Source organism: Brachycentrus maculatus, unplaced genomic scaffold (assembly GCF_059751285.1).
Source record: "Brachycentrus maculatus isolate JH-2025_06_01 unplaced genomic scaffold, ASM5975128v1 h1tg000050l, whole genome shotgun sequence".
Classification (NCBI taxonomy): Eukaryota; Metazoa; Arthropoda; class Insecta; order Trichoptera; family Brachycentridae; genus Brachycentrus; species Brachycentrus maculatus.
In genome coordinates this window covers 1,834,908-1,854,436 of record NW_028280804.1, presented here as the reverse complement: position 1 = coordinate 1,854,436, position 19,529 = coordinate 1,834,908, and the positions used below count along the sequence as shown (strand labels likewise).

Genomic DNA, 19,529 nt, shown 5'->3' with positions numbered 1-19,529 from the left:
ATTGTGTTATATTGTTTAACTTTAAAAACGTTCTCCTGAAAAATCAAGTTTTTTGATTTATGACGTTCTTGAAAGGAGTGAGCGATATGGCGCATTATAATTCCAACCAATCATGAGACACACTATTGTGTATCTGCAATAGAATAGTTATATGTTGCATTTTCAACGGGGTCGGAAGAGTAAATACTAGTTGACTTACGGTGAGCTTGGGCTTGAGGCAGTACATGTGATGGCCCTTGTTGCAGGAGTCGCAGAGCAGCATGTTCTCGGCGTCGGTGCGCCTCCTGCAGATGCGGCAGTTGGCGTTCAGGATGGACTTGGACCAGAGGATGCTGTTGTCCAGTATGACGAGGTGCAGCATGACCTGTGCGAAGCTGGAGCACTCCATCAGGGAGGTCTCCCAGCGCCGCAGGGCGTCGAACTCCAGGGGAGTCTTGGATTCCTTTGCGCGCTCTTTCTCATCATATCCTGGTAAAATATGCAGTTAGTAAGAAATGGTCATCAATAAATGAAAAAACATAGTACAGCAGAACCTCTATAATCCAAACCCCTCTGTAATCTGAATGGCCACTCATCTTTCCAGCGCTTCTTAAAAATGGAAATCCGAGCTACTATAACATTGCGCCAAAAATACCGAACATACTGAATGTCAAGTACATATCACGCGCGCATTAGTTTTTCGTTACTCGTTTTCAAAGATGCTTTTACGTAAATTGCAAGACAAAGCTTTTTACTTGTTATTAAATATATTTCAATGAACCAAAATATCTGATTTCTTTAAAAAAGTTAAATAGGTACATTTAAATTTTACAATACATATTTGTTTTATTTGATATTTATTTGATTTATTTTTAACAATTTGAGTTATCACAAACGTTTCTGTGGTTGCGGGCATACTATTTTATACCTGACCATACGAGATACAGCTTGCTGCGTTCGGGCGATAATATAACCGATGTATCATGTACGTTCGTATGGGTAGGGCAGTTAATATCGAGGAAGCCATCACAAATTATTTTATGGAAGAGAAATTATTATTACCAAGAGGTCTCTTGAGGTACTTTTGTGCCACAGCTTGGCCTAGCTGTAGCAGGGCCGACGCGAGATCCTTCACAATGGGCAAATCATCCGCAGGCTTCTCATCGGGGCTGCTGTCATCCTCCAAGTCGCTGACTTCCTCGCTACCAGTGGCTCCCAAGAAGTAACCAGGTTCCTTGTACGCGGCTGCATTTGTCTCTGCGTATGGCAAAACATATTGATATCTCAACACAGATATGAAGAAGAATATGGAAGTCAGGGTATTTACAGGGGCTTATGACTTCTGATAAGCTGGATTAGTCTAGTAAAAATATCTAATGTCATGTAAAAATAACATAAAAAAGAATCTAAACATGACTCCTAAGTGTAGGAAATCCAGAATTGTGAAAAGATATTTTGGATACACCCAAAATGTTGTGAATAAAACAACACTATTCATAGATTTGGCGTTTACTTTGTAGAAATCCATTTTAATTTATGCATTGAATGGTAAATCAAACACTGATATTTTGAGTTGCTAAGTTGCATTTTATTTTTGAAAAAAAAAACACACACATAATATTATTTAACAGTAAAATACATCTTAGTAGACTAAAAATCAGTGTTTGTTTAAAAAAAAAACACTACGAATAAAACAATACTATTCATAGATTTGGCGTTTACTTTGTAAAGCTCCATTTTGATTTATGCATTGAATGATAAATCAAACACTGATTTTTTGAGTTGCTAAGTTGCATTTTATTGTTGAAAAAAAAAACACACACATAATTTTATTTAACAGTAAAATACATCTTAGTAGACTAAAAATCAGTGTGTGATTAAAAAAAAAAAACACTACGAATAAAACAATACTATTCATAGATTTGGCGTTTACTTTGTAGAACTCCATTTTAATTTATGCATTGAATGGTAAATCAAACACTTGTTTTTTTGAGTTGCTAAGTTGCATTTTATTGTTGAAAAAAAAACACACACACATAATTTTATTTAACAGTAAAATACATCTTAGTAGACTAAAAATCAGTGTTTGATTAAAAAAAAAAAAAAAAAAACACTCACTACTAATCACATATGTATTATTTGTAGATGCCCAATGCATCGGGGTTACTCTGGCATGACACCCATAGATGCCAAGCATGTAGAAAGGTGTAAATATGTAAAGGCATGGCATAATTACCGGGATCCACTTTAGTTTTCCCGTTGATGAGGTGGAGGTCGTCTGTTAGTGTTCTCTGCGGTCCCCAAGTCAGGTTGTTACACTGTTTGTCATATCCTCTTTTTATAATGGTGTCTCTCCAAGCCTGGCGATCCTAAAACCGATCAATGATTTATGCATTAATAAAATAATATTTGTCCACTCTGTAATGTTTTATTTTAAATACTGAAATGTCACATTAGCTCATATCTGCGATAAATATATATAAAGGTATTCTTCACTTAATTCTCAAGTCAGCACGCTCGGCTACCGTTCTGGAGGTCCTGGGTTCAATTCCCAAGGAGGGTAAAATAAATAGAAGTGATTTTTTCACTCTAATATTTATTCAATATTACCCTGGACTGGTACCTGAAGCGGAGAGCTGATCACCTTTCCTTCATGTGTAAAACGATCAAGATAACACTGCGTTTATATGACGCAGTGCCCTATGCACCATTGGGGTGCGGATAAGGGTTTTATTATTATTCTTATTAATTTTCCAGTCAATAAAGTTTGAGAATACCTTTTCTCAGATTGTAATTCAGAATCTATTCATACTATCATTCCTGCAGTTGGTCACTGCTAATTACTCAAGGCGTTGACAATCTGACAATCTTGACAATTCGAGAGTCTGTACTTCATTTTACACTCTAATACCAGATGGCAGTTCCTGACTTTAAACCAATATTTAACCCGATGGTTGCCAGAGACGAGATATCTCGGCAAATGGCGGAGTGCCCGTATTGCCAGAGACGAGATATCTCGTCAGTACTTTTGATGACGTATTACTCCGCAGTTTTAACTCATATTGACAATCTGTCAAAAACGGAACATACATTGCCATGTGTTGAAGTTCTCACAAAATATTTTATAAAGTTTTTAATTACTTTTAAGTGATTTATCGGTATCACTTTCAGCTGACAGTTGACAGATGTCATTAGGGCTACCACTCAAACCACTTGAAATATTGATTATTTTAATCGATTGTTTTGAACGCCAGGGGTTTTTATTTTGCTCAATTTTTTTGTGTTTTTCTTATTATTTTTAAATATTATTTTGAAAATATTTGTTTATTTATACCTATCGCGTTATATTTACTCCGATTTTATCAGTGTTTTGCTAGTGATATTGGTTTCTTTTCACAACTTTTTAGTAAATAAATTATTTCTTTGTGCTAAGTTCTTTGTTCTTCTTCGTGCTAAGTGAAAAAGAACAACCCGGTACTTCTCATGGCAGAAAACGGAAGGCAGAATTTCTATCGCGACTTACAGAAAGACATTTTTTGGAAAAACTACCACGGACCGAAAAAAATCATCCCCGACTGCGAAGTGTATTGTGTGTACTAGCAAAAAACTAAGAAAAGAGTCTAGTTATAGGTGTAAACAATGCAAGATGGCTCTTTGTGTTATACCGTGCTTTGAGAAGTACCACACAATGGAAAATTACTAATTTATCACATTTCTAACTATACTTCATTCTAAGATACCTGATAAATAATAGTTGAGTGTTAATATTAAATTTACTATTTTTTTACATTTCAAACTATATTCCATTGATAAATAATAGTTTTGTGTTAATATTAAATTTAATAAAAACTTGCGTGTGTGACAACCCTGTCTGAGATGAAAATTTGAAACTGGTTTAACTTCAAGAATAAAACTCTAACAATCGATGCGGGATATAATATTTGGTAAGTAAATTATAATTCAATAAAAACAACAAAAAAAAAATTCTTTAGACAACTTTTTTTTTTCAAAAAAATACTTGGCCTGTTGAGCACTGCGGCGTAATTTATTTGCGGCTATGAAAAGGTTAACAACCATATCATAGGAATGAAACTCGATTGCTAAGAATGGAGACCAGTATTTAAAATTTACTGAAGTAAATTTATACAAATTCATTTGAATTTTTTACACTATGAGAAAACTTTTAATATTAACGTTTTAATATTATGTTTTATTTATTTCTTAACACATTGTTTGCGGCAAATGTTTAAAAGCATTATTTACATACTGTTGGTAGAGAGTGGGAGACGCTTATGAGCGCTCTATTTGCTTACTTTTGGTAAAGCGCGAGGGACGCAAAAAAATATTTTACAGACTGGAATTGGGTTTGTGGTTACTTGTGATTAGTATTATACTGAGGGTCGGGCTGCAGACTGTCCGAGTATAATTAGGATCGGTGTTGATGAAAAAACCGCCCAATAACAATGTGATAATTTAAAATGGGTAAAAATAAAGAAATTTACTATATGTTTAAAAAATAGTGTATACATTATCATAATAAAAAAAATGATTATTAGCAATGCTAACAATGATAGTGAAATCAATAAGTATGTACACTTACTTTAATCTGCAGTTCTCCAAGACAGCCCATGAAGAGCTTCTCCTCCAGATCCACCACTGCGTCTCTCAATGACATCTCCAGGACTTGGGAAATATCGGTGCCAGGAGGAAACCTCAGGTTTGCATCCACATATCTTCTGGCCAACCTGGTCTGCATCTCCGGCTTCACCACTGGGGGCGCCTGGAATAACCCTCATTATTGTAAAAATTATAAAAAGTATTTCTTTTGATTTTTCACTTAAAGAATGTTAATCTTCACAAACATATTGGGGGTGGAATATGGTAAGGATGATAACACCAATTGAGGAATTTTGCAGGTTGGTTTCAAACCTAAATTCAAAAACTTCCTGGCAATGGTTGATTTTTTATGCGAGGTTTTAAACTGTAACTTAAACTGTAAAAGTGACTGTGGTATGATTTTTATTTATATTTTATAAAAATTTAGAAAAATGATAAAGAATTAAAAGCATAATTTTGGACGATTTGTTTATACCGCAGTGATCATATAACGCGGTCAGATACGCCGTCCATAAACCCGCATTATAAACCACTTCCACTGTATTACATAGTATTTAATTTTAAACTCACATGAACAGGATTTAGCTGGCTGACGGGGCACTTTGTGATGTACTTCACAATCAGGTCCTTTTCTAGGTCCAACGTCTGCCTGAGGTCATTCTCCCGGATGCCTCTCTTGTTGAGGGCTCCGATGAGGGCGTCCACATGCTCCGGCGTGTGCAGGAAGGCCCAGCGCGTCTTGGGGAACTTGCTGCTGTGGACGGGGCAGGTGGCGGGGCTGGCGGTGCACATCATGAGGTCCTGCATCATGGTCACACTGTTCTCCGGAGTATTCTTCTTCGGAGACTTACCAGCCTCGATAACTTTCTTTATGAGGGCATTCTCCGAGTCATTTTCTTTGTCACTGTAACCTGTTGAGCAAAAGAATGGACTATTCAAAGTATGTACCTTTATAGATTCAATGAAAATTATAAGCAGTAAAATTTTTCTAGATTAAAATTTTTAATTATACGTTTGCATAATTAAATAATTCCTTTTTATGTATGAAAGTTTACTTATTAACACATATATGCCCAGAGAGCTTTTACAATAGAAACAGGCAGTTTGGACCTTCTATACGCAGAGTGTCTAGAAAGTAAATTAAATCACAGCGAAATGCCCTTGAGGTATTTTATGAAAATGGCACTATATAAAATATCCAGAATTATTATTCCGCTTCAAACCCTTATCCACACCAAATGGAGCACAGGGCACTGCATCATATAAACGCAGTGTTATTTTCATTATCACGGAAAGGTGATCAGCCCTCTGCTTCAGGTACCAGTAAAGTGTAATATTAATTAAATATTAGTGTGAAAAATCACTTATTTGATCTATATTTATTTGAATATATTTATTTGACCCCCCTTGGAATAGAGCCCCGGACCTCCAGCACGGTAGCTAAACACGTTAACCATTGTACCACGGATCCGGGGAATAAATATTTACAAATTTTTTTTCAAATAAAAAAATTATACATATTTGTAATCAGTCAAGAAATTAATTGATACTTTATAAAATTTTGATGGACATACTTAACCACCCTACCTTCGGGTTAATTTAAGGCATATTTTTTATAAACAAGCAAAATAATCACGTTCGTTGTCACAAAATATTATCAGGTATGAAACCTGTCAAAAATTTATCAGTGTATCCGTTACGCATAAAATATTTTTGGAATAGATATCTTTTGTCGTGCGCGTAGGTCATACGGGTTAGCCCACGGAGCTGCCTACTAGAATCATACGGGCCAGAATGTCTGGCCTACAGAGTGGTAAGAGTTAAGACTTGAACAAACCTCCGTGTTCACTCTCAAATAATTTCTGAACATAGCTGAGAGCGTCTTCTGGCGGCGCGGTGGCCAGAGAGGGGTTGGGGATGACAGGTTTGTCCAGACAGATGCCGTTGAACCTCTCATCGTGCTCGATGAAGATGCCCGATATAGTCTCGTAGATCCAGTACCTGCGGTGAGCTCGGTCGCAGCCTGGAAAATAATTGGTGTCATTATTTATTAACAAATATTACTATTTAAAATTTACTTTTCTTTCTAATGTATCTAAGGCCATTTGCATCAAGCAGCTTGCAGATTAGGTAAAATAAAGGGGAGGAGATATTACTACATGATATACTGGATAAACGTGATTATATTTCATTTTTGTATAACTCATTAAAATGTCTCCATTTAGTAAACTATATGGTATATAATATCGGACACTTAAAATGTACAATGAAATTAATTAATTTTTTAATATACTTTTCGAAATACTTTTTTAAATAACTTTTCTAATGTAAGCAGTCAAGTAAAATGATTAAAGTATATCATAAGGATTAAAGAAAACACTTCGTTTTTTACCACTTGAGTAAAAAACAAGTGGTACTCAAGTGGTAAAAAACGAAGTGTTTTCTTTAATCATTGTAACATGTCTTACCACAAAGTTAAAGCCGAAACAATAAATAAAGTATATCATTCTCTATTTCAATTTTTTTCTATATTTTAACCGTTATCCGCACCCAATGGTACATTGGGCACTGCATCATATAAAGGCTGTGTTATCTTGATCGTTAACACACGAAGGAAAGGTGATCTCAGCCCTCCACTTCAGGTACCAGTCAAGGGTAATATTGAATAAATACATATTATGTGAAAAAATCACTTATATTAATTAAACCCCCCTCTGAGAATTGAACCCGGGACCTCCAGAACGGTAGCCGAACGTGCTGGCCATTACCCTACGGAGGCGGACATCATATAAACGCAGTGTTATCTTAATCATTAACACATAAAGGAAAGGTGATCAGCCTTCCGCCAGTCCAGGGTAATATTGAATAAATATTAGAGTGAAAAAATCACTTTTTGACCCCACCCTGGGAATCAAACCCGGGACCTCCAGTACGGTAGGCGAGCGTGCTGACCATTACATTACGGAGGCGGACACAAATGAATAGTCAGTGAATAATCAAAAATAATAAATACGAACAATTTACCAATAAGTCTAAATATGTTTAATCAAAATTAGAGTGAAAAAATCACTTCCTCCAGTATAGTATACCATTACACTATGGAGCCAGACTTTAGAATATTAAGAAGTGTACAATGGCATACCCAGGTAGCTCTGGTAGTTGAAACACTCGGACTGCATGTTCTTCAGCTTCTTTTCGTAGTCGGCCTTCTTGTGCTCCGAGTCCCTGTGCAGCTCCTCCAGCTTGCCCTTGACCTGCTGGTCCAGCTCCGCGGCCGCCTCCCCCGCCAGCTTCTCCTCCTCCTTGCGGGCCGCCGCGTCTCGCTTTATCTTCTGCTTGGACAGGATCACTTCGGCATCGCGCTTCCTCTCTGCCACCTGCAAAACTCGCCGTATTACAAAATGCGGACAAATGAATAGCTGCAGTATTCGCGGAAATTCACCACAGAAGCTCTAAAGCTCAACAAGAAAGAAAGAAGGATCCTAACCAGGACCTTGACAGGACACTGCAGACTGAGGAAACACATCGCTCACTCCTTTCAACAACGTCGAATATCAAAAAACTTGATTTTTCAGGAGATTGTTTTTAAACTTTAAGTTTAAAAATATAAAAAAAATTATTAAAAATAAATATCAAGCCATCTATTGAACTTTTAACTGTGCAACAGATCTTTTTAGGTAAAGTCTGAAGGTTTTTTCTCCATTTGAAAAATATTTAGTATTTTTAAAAAAATAATTAAACAATACCTTTTCTTCAAAATGCAAAAAAAACACTTTGTACCCTGTAGCAGCTAAATATTAAGTAAAAAATATGCCGCTTTTGCTGGGATATAGTACATTTTCTGGGCATTCCGAAGACATGCACAACTGAAAATTTACAATTTTTGATATATGACGTTGTTGAAAGGAGTGAGCGACATGCCAAAAATTGGACTACGTGACTCCCCAGTCTGCAGATTTTGTATTGAGGATAACGAAGCACCCATCCACAGTCTCTATGGCTGTTATGCACTTACTCACAAACGAAGTCACATCCTTGGAGGACCGCTATTAGACTCCGAGAAGGTGAAGCTCTTACCACCAAGACAGGTCGTGAGCTACATGACTCAAGTAGGTCTTGAGAGTGAGCTATGATACAGAGGGAGGTCACAATATACCTAATATGGTCGCAGTGACATAAGGGATACAAGATCCCTTGACCTCATAGTAAAATAAAAAAAAATTATAAAAAAGTATCTTATGTTAATAAGACATGGGCGATCAAACTAACAATGGTTACATTTAAATTATCATTCTTTAACCTTTCCTTTCCGGCGATATCTATTTACTACACTTTAACTCTAATAATGAGAATATAGATATAAAATATGATTATGAAATACAATTAAGTATTGCGTAAAAGTATTTTAATATAATGTTATTCATTTGTAGCGACGGAAATACATAATTTGTAAAAAAATCAGGATAGAATCACCAATACACAAACGTTTCTCAGTGTATGCATGTGTGCCGTGCTTTGCGTTAGGTTAAAGGTTAAATTAATAAAGTTTTACAATACAATAAATAAATATTAGAAAAAAAAAATTAAGACGCACAAACCACTACACTATGCTGGTTTAATAATACCATTTATGATTTACCTGTAGATTTCTGATGTCATATTTCAGATTCTTGGATTTTTCTAATTTCTCTTCTATAAGATCTCTGATGGTCGCATAACTCAATATCTGGTTGATCAAGCAGTTGATGATTGTGAATTTGTAAGCTGAAACAAACAAAAAAGCAATAAGCTATTACTTTTGCGATTACGATGGCATTCACCTTGTGAAACTAAAATAATATTGAATTAATTTTTTTTTTTTTAAATAATCTTATGCTCTGATGGTTATTTATCTTAAAAAGGGCACATATATCGCTCACTCCTTTCAACGTCATATATCGAAAATCATAAATTTTCAGTTGTGCATGTTTTCGGAATTCCCAGAAAATGTACTATATCCCAGCAAAAGCGGCATATTTTTAACTTAATATTTACCTGCTACAGGGCAGAAAGTGTTGTTTTTTGCATTTTGAAGAAAATGTATTGTTTAAGTAATTTTTTAAATATACTTAATATTTTTCAAATGGAGAAAAAACCTTCAGGTTTTAACTAAAAAGATCTGTTGCACAATTAAAAGTTCAATAAGTGGCTCGATATTTATTTTTAATACATTTTATCATTTTCTCAAACTTTAAAAACGATCTCCTGAAAAATCAAGTTTTTTTATATAACACGTCGTTGAAAGGAGTGAGCGATATGATTCAGGTCTGGAATTAGTATTTATGACACACTGTCTGGAAAGGCTGAAATAGGATTTGTAGAACTGAAATTACTCACTTCTATGTCACCATTTTTTATTTATTTGTGGTTCGCAAACAATAAAAAAAACATAACATGAAATGAAATACAGTGCAATACAAATCGTTAAAATCTTTTTCATCAATTTGATGAGAACACGACAAACTTACAGAAACAAGTAAAAGCACAGGTTAAATACATGTATATAGAAAGAACAGAAATGTGGTTGTAAAAAAATAGTGATAACAATAAAAAGTAATGAAATTAAAAAAAAAGTAAAAGAGAAATTAAACTAAGCTATAAGATTAAGGTAGATAATTCAAGACTCCATTTCAATTAGATTTCACCAATCTGGTAATAGACGTCTTGTATGAAGGAACTAGTCATTGGCACTTACCAGAGTTATTCAAGATAAATCAGTTTGTATAATTCACTATTCAAGCTGTTTCATCTGACTGGTCAATAGCGACTAACGACGAAGGGACAAAGTACCGTTCACAGTCTGGCCACAACACTCATGATGAGTTTCTGTTCTTATACTCACACAGAGGTAACTGGGTGAGATGCTTTCTGGACAGGGCCTTGATGACGTGGGGCTTCATGATGCGCAGCCACAGTCCCGGGTCGTCCTGGGAGCTGTACCCCCCCCTCTGCTGATACCTCCACTTCATGCAGCGGTCGCCTCCGCTGCTGCCCGACGATAGTAAATGGAGCCTGAAATACATTGTTTTATGAATTTATCCAAACAACTACATCACTGGTTATTATCCTTGGCTCTAACCGACCGAGTTTCTCCAGGGTATGCTTGGCTACAATAGTTTAGAGACTAAAAGGAATGTGTATCGATTGTTGCGCGGTATGATCGATAATCCTGAAATTATCCGGAACATTGGTCTGTATGTTCCCGATAGTTACCTAAGACAGCGTCGGCATAGAATGTTTCACATTCCTATACAGGACCAACCTGCCGATGGTTATGCCTGTAGGAAGAGCTACCGCTATGTTGAACAATATCTCATTGGATATTGATCTGTTCCATGTGTCTGAAGGAGTTTTTCGAAGCGGGATTCTTCTACACCTTTAGCAATAGCATATTTTTGATTTTGTATATGTTAATTGAAAATAAATAAATTGAATTGAATCACATTTGTATGTGGGCAAATTGCAACCAAAGGTTAGGTTGGAGCATATGTCGAGATGCTATGCATACCTCAGGACCTCGCTGAAGGTCTGCGAGTCGATGGGCAGTTGACTGAGCGGAGTGGCCATGTAGGTCTGCGGCCACTTGGAGGCCGCCGTCGCCAGCTGGATGCCCCGCATCGCCGTCATGCCAATATCTTCAGAGTTCTCTTGAATATCTAGAAAGAAGAAAAAGCGATTACTTTTTATTTGTTGTACAGTTTATATTTTATGAAGCCACAATTTCATCCATCATAGATGAAGAAGAATATAGAAGTCTGGGTATTTACAGGGCTTATGACCGTCAGGCGGTTTTTTTCATCAACCCCGACCCTAATTAGTATACAAATTAGGGTCGTCCTATCACAAGTAACCGCAAACCCAATTTCGATATGTACAATGTTTTTTGTCGTCTCTCGCGTTCTACTACCAAATGTAAGCAAATAGATATACGATCTCTACTAACAGTATATAAAAGATGCTTTTAAGCATTTCCCGCAAACAATGTGTTAAAAGTATTGTTAACTAATCATGGACACTTACAACAAGGCATTGATATTTTTGGAAAAAACATAGCTACAATTAAAAAAGAGGTTAGTAGAAAGTTGTCATGCTCTGTTAACTCTCCACCAATAACCTAGTTAGGTTATGGGTTGAGGGGTGAACCACTCTCATAATTCCTGCCCTTTCCTTCTCCTTCCTGCAAAATCATACCATACCCTTACCCTTTTCTCCCTTCCTCACACACACACACACACACACACTCCCTTTCTTTTTTATTTTATTTTATATCTAGTGATGTTTTTGATTATTATTATAACATAAATGTGGAATTGTGTAATTGCCTTTTTTTATGAATGTAACTATTTTTTATTATATACTTTTACTAAATGTAAAGCTGTACAATTCCCGAATAAAAAAAATTAATAAATAAATCTTTGTGGTATGGTAATATAACACTCTCCTTATCATTCAGCATTCTACGATGAACGTTTGAATGATGGATGATGGAAGAGGTCTATATCCAGCAGTGCAGGACAGAAGGCTAAAGAAGGAGAGTGTTACATTTATGCTTCGTTTGACACCTTCTTTTACACGCACAAAAGTAGCGGTATGCATAATTGAACTTACCATTAACATCCTGAATGTCTCTGTCTTCGTTGTACTCCTCGGCCTCGTCCTCCTGCAGGGAGAAGATGGCCCCCAGCAGCACCTGCACGATGTCGCTGAGCGGGCCGGCCACCTCGCGGGTGACCAGCGCCCGGCGCAGCACCTCCATGTCCAGCCCGTTGTGGAAGGCGTCGCGCAGCTTCAGCGGCCTGCTGAACTCCTGGAAGAACTCCAGGATGGCCATGAAGTCCCCAAAGTACTTGTTCGGGATGCCCGGGATCTCCACAGGAATGCTTTGCGGCAGGGGCTGTCAACAAAAGCATACTCATAAAAAACACGAACATGTGAAATGTCCCGGATAAAGAAAAAAAATTGTGGATAAAAGCTCAAGAATTCAATATTGAAGGGACAAAAAATTACCTTGTAAAAAATAATTAATTATTAAATTTAAATTAGTTAGGTACATCTTATACCTGTTCTGAGGGTTTTATTGATTAATTTTTAATTAATGTTTTACTTAGTAAATTCCACTAGAAATACTGTCAATAAGTTATAGCTAGAAATAAGTTATTAAAAATAGCACAAAGTGACTGCCGAATCAATTAATGATTTTATTGATTCCTTTCAGTATACTAGATGGTAAAAAATTAAATAGTTTTAACCTTTCCGGAAGAATGGACATACATGAATGTCGGTGCGAATTTTCCTCAAAGGAGTATCGACATTAATGAACGTCGATGTTATTTCTTTCACTCTACGATAGATCGAGACAACTAGAGGTTTACTCGGCTTTTGTTTGATCCAATTTCCAGCCACTCACTTTTCGGATGACCGCATTTAGTCGCCATCTTACGGCGCTCTGGGACGGATGTGGCACCTGTGACTCAGTTGGCAGTGAGCTGCGTACAATGATTTCCATACAAATATGAACTGGGGTCTTCTGGTACCCCCATTCGGATGATCAGTACGGGAAAGGTTAAAGACTGTAAAAAGTTAATAAACATTCTCACATTGTGATCTTCCAGTTCCAAGTCATCCTTCTGCCTGTTCCACTCCTTGAGGTAAGCGGCGAGCTTCAAACTCTTCTCTTTCTTCTTCATTTTCTCTTCCAGTTTCTTCTGCTTCAACTCCTCGCCGACTCTCTTCATTTCGTCCTTGAGGTTCTTGGCGTCCGCTATTCCGTTCTTGTGTTTCTGTATCTTCCCCGACTTGTGATCGAGTTTGCTGAGTTTGTCTTTTAATTCCATTGTTTTGGACTGTTTAGTGCCTGAAATCAATTAAACATAAAGTATTACACATTTGGCTACTACGGAAGAGTAGACATATGGACAAAACCTTGAATTAGATATAAGTTTTGTACATATATAAGATTTCTTGGTGGAACTTATACTAATAAAACACCTACATAGCTTTTCCATTTCTATTTTATCTGATCAGTGATTGGGTTTCGTTGTTACTGAGTACTGGTCAAATAAAACAAAAGTGGAAAAGGCTATATACCTGTTGATTTGTTAAACCTTAATTAATATTTATGTTGAGTGATTGCTATCAATAATTGAGATATATTCAGATAATAAAATGATACATTTCAAACTGATTATCATCAGGAATTGATCATACTAATATCAAATTAAAAATAAAAACTTGTTATTATGATATATATATGCGCCAAACCTCTCATTCTGATGGACAATGTAAACACTGATTAAATCTGGCCGTGCGTAAAATGACATGATCTTAAACTGACCAATAGAAAAGCATCATAGACACAGAAAATAGCAATTTCAATTAATTTTAAACATAATGAATCATTATCAGTCGCTTTATTGGCTTAGGTTTTAAACACATGAGAATAGAGGGACGGTAATTTAATTGTATTTTTTTTTATAGATGAGGGTAGGATACAGGAGATGAGAGTCCTTGATCCCATTTTTATGGTCTATCCATCAAACTGATAAATTTGTAAATACATGCAAAATTTAAAACAAACTCTTTGCCACAATGTACATTTCTTACACAAAGGATTTCTTTATTAACTTACCATCATGCCGCTTCACCGCAGGGGTAGGCAGAGAGAATAGAATGTCACACCACTCTGTCATTGCAAACATTCTTCGCCTCTTCCAAATTCATGCATCTCCTCATATATACCCGTCGATTATTTCGACTCCTAACCTGACCACTTTCAAGTATTTGGCATACCTTAATTTATTTTTTATTATTTTCTTTATTTCCCTCAGTAAAAATATTATAAATGGCATTTTGTCAGTTATAGCACTCATTTTAACATTTTAGATAAAACAAATAGAAAAAAAAAGTCTCCACAAAAAAGAAGGAAGATTTTACCTTCAAATTTGTCAACTTTAGTGATGTATTTGGCTATAGATTCCTGTCTCTTTTTATCTGGACTTGATTTCTTCTGTCCATTTGGTAATTTGCCCTTTACCCCGATATTTGATATCTTATCAAACTTCTTGGAAGACGGGAACTCGGGCGGGTTGCCCGTGAATATCTGGTCAAACTTCACCTTGGATATGTTGTACTTATCCATTGTGTTACCCTGTTGAGAAATAAATCAGTAAATATAATAATACAATTTTAAAATTGTGATTAATCACATGTATGTAGTTCATATTATTTTATGACATCTCATCAAAGATGAAGAAGAAATATGGAAGTCTGGGCATTTACGGGGCTGACGACCGCCATAGGCTGGTTTAAGTGATCACTTTACACACTTGTAACATTCACCAATTCTACCCGTAATTGACAACCACACTATTCAAATTCTTGGAAGTTCTATATGTATGAAACAATTTAGAAACCTTGTTCTTGAATCAATAGAACTTCACTAGACATCTATTGGTGAGATGAAAAAAAATTAAAACAATAATGAGATCAGATACAAATGAGTAGATACAAAGGGGGTCAGGGAGATGGGTATTACTGGTATATGGAAAAAAAAATGGAGAAAGAAACTGGATAGCACTCATGGCTAAGACACTCTGGGGTTGCATACCCGTATTTGTGTCACTTGAGGAAAAAATTATGTTAAAAAAATAAAAAATAATACCTAATGTGTTTTCGGTATAAAATTTACAAATAAGGGATGTTACCTTTATCCTGATGACCCCGCCGGGGCCTTGCTCCACAAACTGCTTGAGATAGAGCTTATTCTTCTCTCTGGTGAACACCCCGCGACTCCTGCGCACGCGGTCGTGCGGTACAATGGCCACCCGTCCCATGCCGTTGCCATCCACTTCTTCGTCAAATTGTTCCACCTCGTAACAGTACAGGGAAGAGGGTTTGGCGGGAGAACTAGAAAAAATGAACCAGTTGACAATATGAATAACTGGATAATATATTATATAATATATTGGATAATATATCCAAAATAAAACAAGGTTTTTGCCGGATTGAATTCTACATTTATTTATGTATATCTTTATACGTGACGCGCTTCGTCTTCTTAGGACATTATCAAACACTGACTAAAAATATTTACAAAATGTCTTTATATACCAACCGCCTCCGTAGTGTAATGGTCAGCATGCTCGGCTACCGTTCTGGAGGTCCCGGGTTGGATTCCCAAGGGGGGTAAAATAAATATAAGTGATTTTTTCACTGTCATATTTATTCAATATTACCCTGGACTGGTACCTGAAGCGGAGGGCTGATCACCTTTCTTTCATGTGTAAACAATCAAGATAACACTGCATTTATATGACGCAGTGCCCTATGCACCATTGGGGTGCGGATAAGGGTTTTATTATTATTACTTTATATACCAACAATCATTACTATTATATAAGGATTTATTAGTATATAAGATATTATTAGTATATAAGGATATATAGGATATTATTGGTATATAAGGACATTTTGTAAATATTTTTAGGCAGTGTTTGATAATGTCCTAAGAAGACGAAGCGCGTCACGTATTAAGATACACATAAATAAATGTAGAATTCAATCCAGCAAAAACCTTGTTTTATTTTGGATATATTACTTAACAATTCAATATGGAATTCTACCAACTGTCTGCAGTTACAATAAATATGAATAACATTGACATTCATATATTTATCCTGTTGTCTTCTTCCTCAAGCCCTCAATATTAATATCAGTCAATTCATTACCGCATAATATTAACATTTTTTTCTTCAAAGAATGTTACCTGATGGTGCATAGGGCACTGCATCGTATTTATGCATTCATCTTGATCGTTACTTACATGAAGGCAAAGTGTAACTCCTGCGCTTCAAGGATCAGTCCAGGGTAATATTAAATAAATATAAATATTAAATAAAATACTGTAAAATCGCTTATATTTATTTTACCCCCCCCCCCATGGGAATCGAACCCGTGCCTTCCAGCACGGTGCTAAACACACTAACCATTGCACTTCGGAGGCGGAAAAATTTATAATTATCTTATAGTACTTTAGCACAAAAGAAAAATTAGATAATTAGTTGAATGAGCAAATGTGACTCAAGTATTTAAATTATCATTGAAATTAAAATATTTATTTGACATCTCAACAAAGATGAAGTAGAATATGGAAGTCTGGGCATTTACGGGGCTTACATCATAGGCTGGTTTAACAACCACACTACTCAAATTCTTGGGAGATCTACATATTTTATCCAAATTCAAAGCATTGTACTTGAATCACTAGAATTTCACTAGAGACATCTATTGATGAGATGAAAGAAGCTTTTTATTGATCACATACTCTTTCATTTGTACGTGAGGTCCAAATCCCGGATTATAATTGCCCAGACTTCTATATTCTTCTTCATCTATGTTGAGATGTCTTTTTTTTATAAATAATTCCTATACTTGGAGATAATCTAGATTTGTGAACAAGTATTTGAAAATACTCAAAATGTTGTAAAATTTAAAGAGGAATAGAGAAAAGAATTAACCCTTACTGGTCCAATGTCGAATCTCATTCGACATCGATTTTTTGATCTTAGGTCCCATGTCGGATGTTATTGGACATTTTTTTCATCATTAGAATTATTTATTTAAATTCCAAGCTTATATTTTAGTCACTCGTATCTATTACAACAGTATGTGAAGCAATTGACAAAAGTGTTTTTTCCAATTGGAATGAAACTGTCTACCTAGTTTTTTTTGGGGGGACCGGAAAGGGTTATGAAAGATTTTTTAATTGGTAGGCTGTGACACCACGTGTTGTCCAACTGGATTCTTATTCGAATAACTGTTGATTGTAATCTATATAAATCTTCTACAGATAATTCTTTTCTTAAACCTCATTCGCATCCAATGATGAAGAGAGCACTGCATCAACTCGGTGCAGTGTTAATTTGATCATTGATCTTACAAAGGCAGCTGGTCAGTACTACGCTTCAGGTCCAGTCCAGGGTAATATTGAATAAATATTTAAGTGGAAAAATCCCTTATGCTTATTTTGATTTGAAACTCTTGGGTATCGAATCTGGGACCTACAGTATAGTAGCCAAACGGGCTAATCAATACAATACGGAAGTGTTATCTGATGAATGATTTTTGAAAGAAACACTGATAAATTTTCATGCTTGTATTAAACAAGAATATTTGGGAATCAAGCATTCAGTAAATAACTTGGTTTACCATTTTTTATAAATTAACTAAACGATTTTCACTACAAGCATATTTAGGCTTGACTAGATTTTTTTTATTCTCAATATTATTAATATTCAAAGCATTTACTTTGTGGTTATTCATTTTTACTCTTTTTTTTCTTGAAAAATGTTAGAATACAACATTTAGTGCAGCTTTAAGTGTGTAAATAGTGCTATGGTAGTGAAGGGTAGTATTGTTTGCATGCTGTGGTAGTGATTGTCCTGACGAATAGACGGGTAAGTCTCGAAACCGGTAGACATAAAAATCTCGGTGAGTGGTTATATACTAATATTACTAACATTTTTGTAAAAAAATAAATAAGATTTTTTTATGTAGTATCAATTATGGTCAATTTTATGAGGTTTTTCAACCCTTTCCAATAAGTTATATTCAAACGGGTAACTGTCTAATTTGTAATTCTGTTTAACAATTTGAATTATTACAGAGTCCTATAATCCTGAAATTATCCGGAACATTGGTCTCTATGTTCCCGATAGTTACCTAAGACAGCGTCGGCATAGATTGTTTCACATTCCTATACACAGGACCAACCTGCCGATGGTTATGCCTGTAGGAAGAGCTACCGCTATGTTGAACAATATCACATTGAATATTGATCTGTTCCATGTGTCCGAAGGAGTTTTCCGAAGCGGGATTCTTCTACACCTTTAAGTCTTCTTGCTTACTTTTAATATATACATGACTTGAATATTGTTTGTTTTGTATATATTATTTTATTGTTGAATAAATTGAAATTGAAAATTGAAATTGAATTGAAATATACAGTTGAACAATGCATCATAATGATGATGATACAATTTATTCAAAATAACCTTGAGATTTTCAGTTAATAAACCGTTGTTATTCAAAGATATTTTATTCTTTAAAAATATTTTCACAACAATAATTACTATTGCATGAATCATATTAATTTACAGATAAAATGTTAGATATGAGGTTTCTCTTATATCACAAAGCCTCGCTAAAAAATATCATTTGTTTTTGCCTCATGAACATTGATGTAATTTTTTAGCATATTATTTATTAAACCCTTATCGGCACCCCAATGGTGCATAGGGCACTGCATCATATAAACGCAGTGTTATCTTAATCGTTAAGATATCAAAGAAAGGTGATCGGCCCTCCGCTTCAGGCACTAATCCAGGGTGATATTGAATAAATATTAGAGTGAAGAAATCATTGGTATTTGGACCCCCCCTGGGAATCGAACCCGGGACTTTCTGTATGGTAGCCCAGCATGCTGACTATTAGACTACGGAGCCGGACAAGTTTTAACATAATGTAAAATATGTAATATTTACCCTTTAGAATCTGTGGGTAGTTGTTTAGGAGCTGTTACCGAGAGGATCTGCCCCTCGGACCACGCATCTCCCTCTAGACACGCTTCCACGGTCTCTCCCACAAAGTAGCGGTCCCGCACAAAGTTGAACACATCGTCCTGCATCTCTGCAAACGTACACCGCTTAGTTCTGGAGGCCAAGTACAGAATCGGTACCCTCAACTCCATGGGAAAATCTCTCAATGATTTCCTGGCATTTTTCTCACTATCCAATGCCTCTGTGTAAGTAAGGTTCGGTTTCCCTGTCATTTCACACGACCACACCATCGAATTGACGAGAATGATTCGCTCGCAGTATTCCCTGCAAACAAAAAAC

The 19,529-nt window shown here is 35.8% G+C and overlaps 1 protein-coding gene across 4 annotated transcripts in view; it reads right to left on the bottom strand.

Moving 5' to 3' along the window:
• The window catches only part of Acf (ATP-dependent chromatin assembly factor large subunit), a 32,525-nt gene that overhangs the window by 12,445 nt on the left and 551 nt on the right, over positions 1-19,529 (bottom strand). For all 4 annotated transcript variants that reach the window (XM_088277870.1, XM_088277871.1, XM_088277868.1 and 1 more), the window contains exons 2-16: positions 19,176-19,514; positions 15,339-15,540; positions 14,569-14,782; positions 13,233-13,489; positions 12,244-12,529; positions 11,144-11,291; positions 10,478-10,647; positions 9,236-9,360; positions 7,739-7,973; positions 6,434-6,619; positions 5,167-5,507; positions 4,580-4,759; positions 2,216-2,348; positions 1,042-1,236; positions 200-468 (exon numbers count right to left, since the gene is read on the bottom strand). In XM_088277870.1, coding sequence (XP_088133996.1) covers positions 200-468; positions 1,042-1,236; positions 2,216-2,348; positions 4,580-4,759; positions 5,167-5,507; positions 6,434-6,619; positions 7,739-7,973; positions 9,236-9,360; positions 10,478-10,647; positions 11,144-11,291; positions 12,244-12,529; positions 13,233-13,489; positions 14,569-14,782; positions 15,339-15,540; positions 19,176-19,514 — 3,280 coding nt within the window. The remainder of the gene's footprint in view (positions 1-199; positions 469-1,041; positions 1,237-2,215; positions 2,349-4,579; positions 4,760-5,166; positions 5,508-6,433; positions 6,620-7,738; positions 7,974-9,235; positions 9,361-10,477; positions 10,648-11,143; positions 11,292-12,243; positions 12,530-13,232; positions 13,490-14,568; positions 14,783-15,338; positions 15,541-19,175; positions 19,515-19,529) is intronic.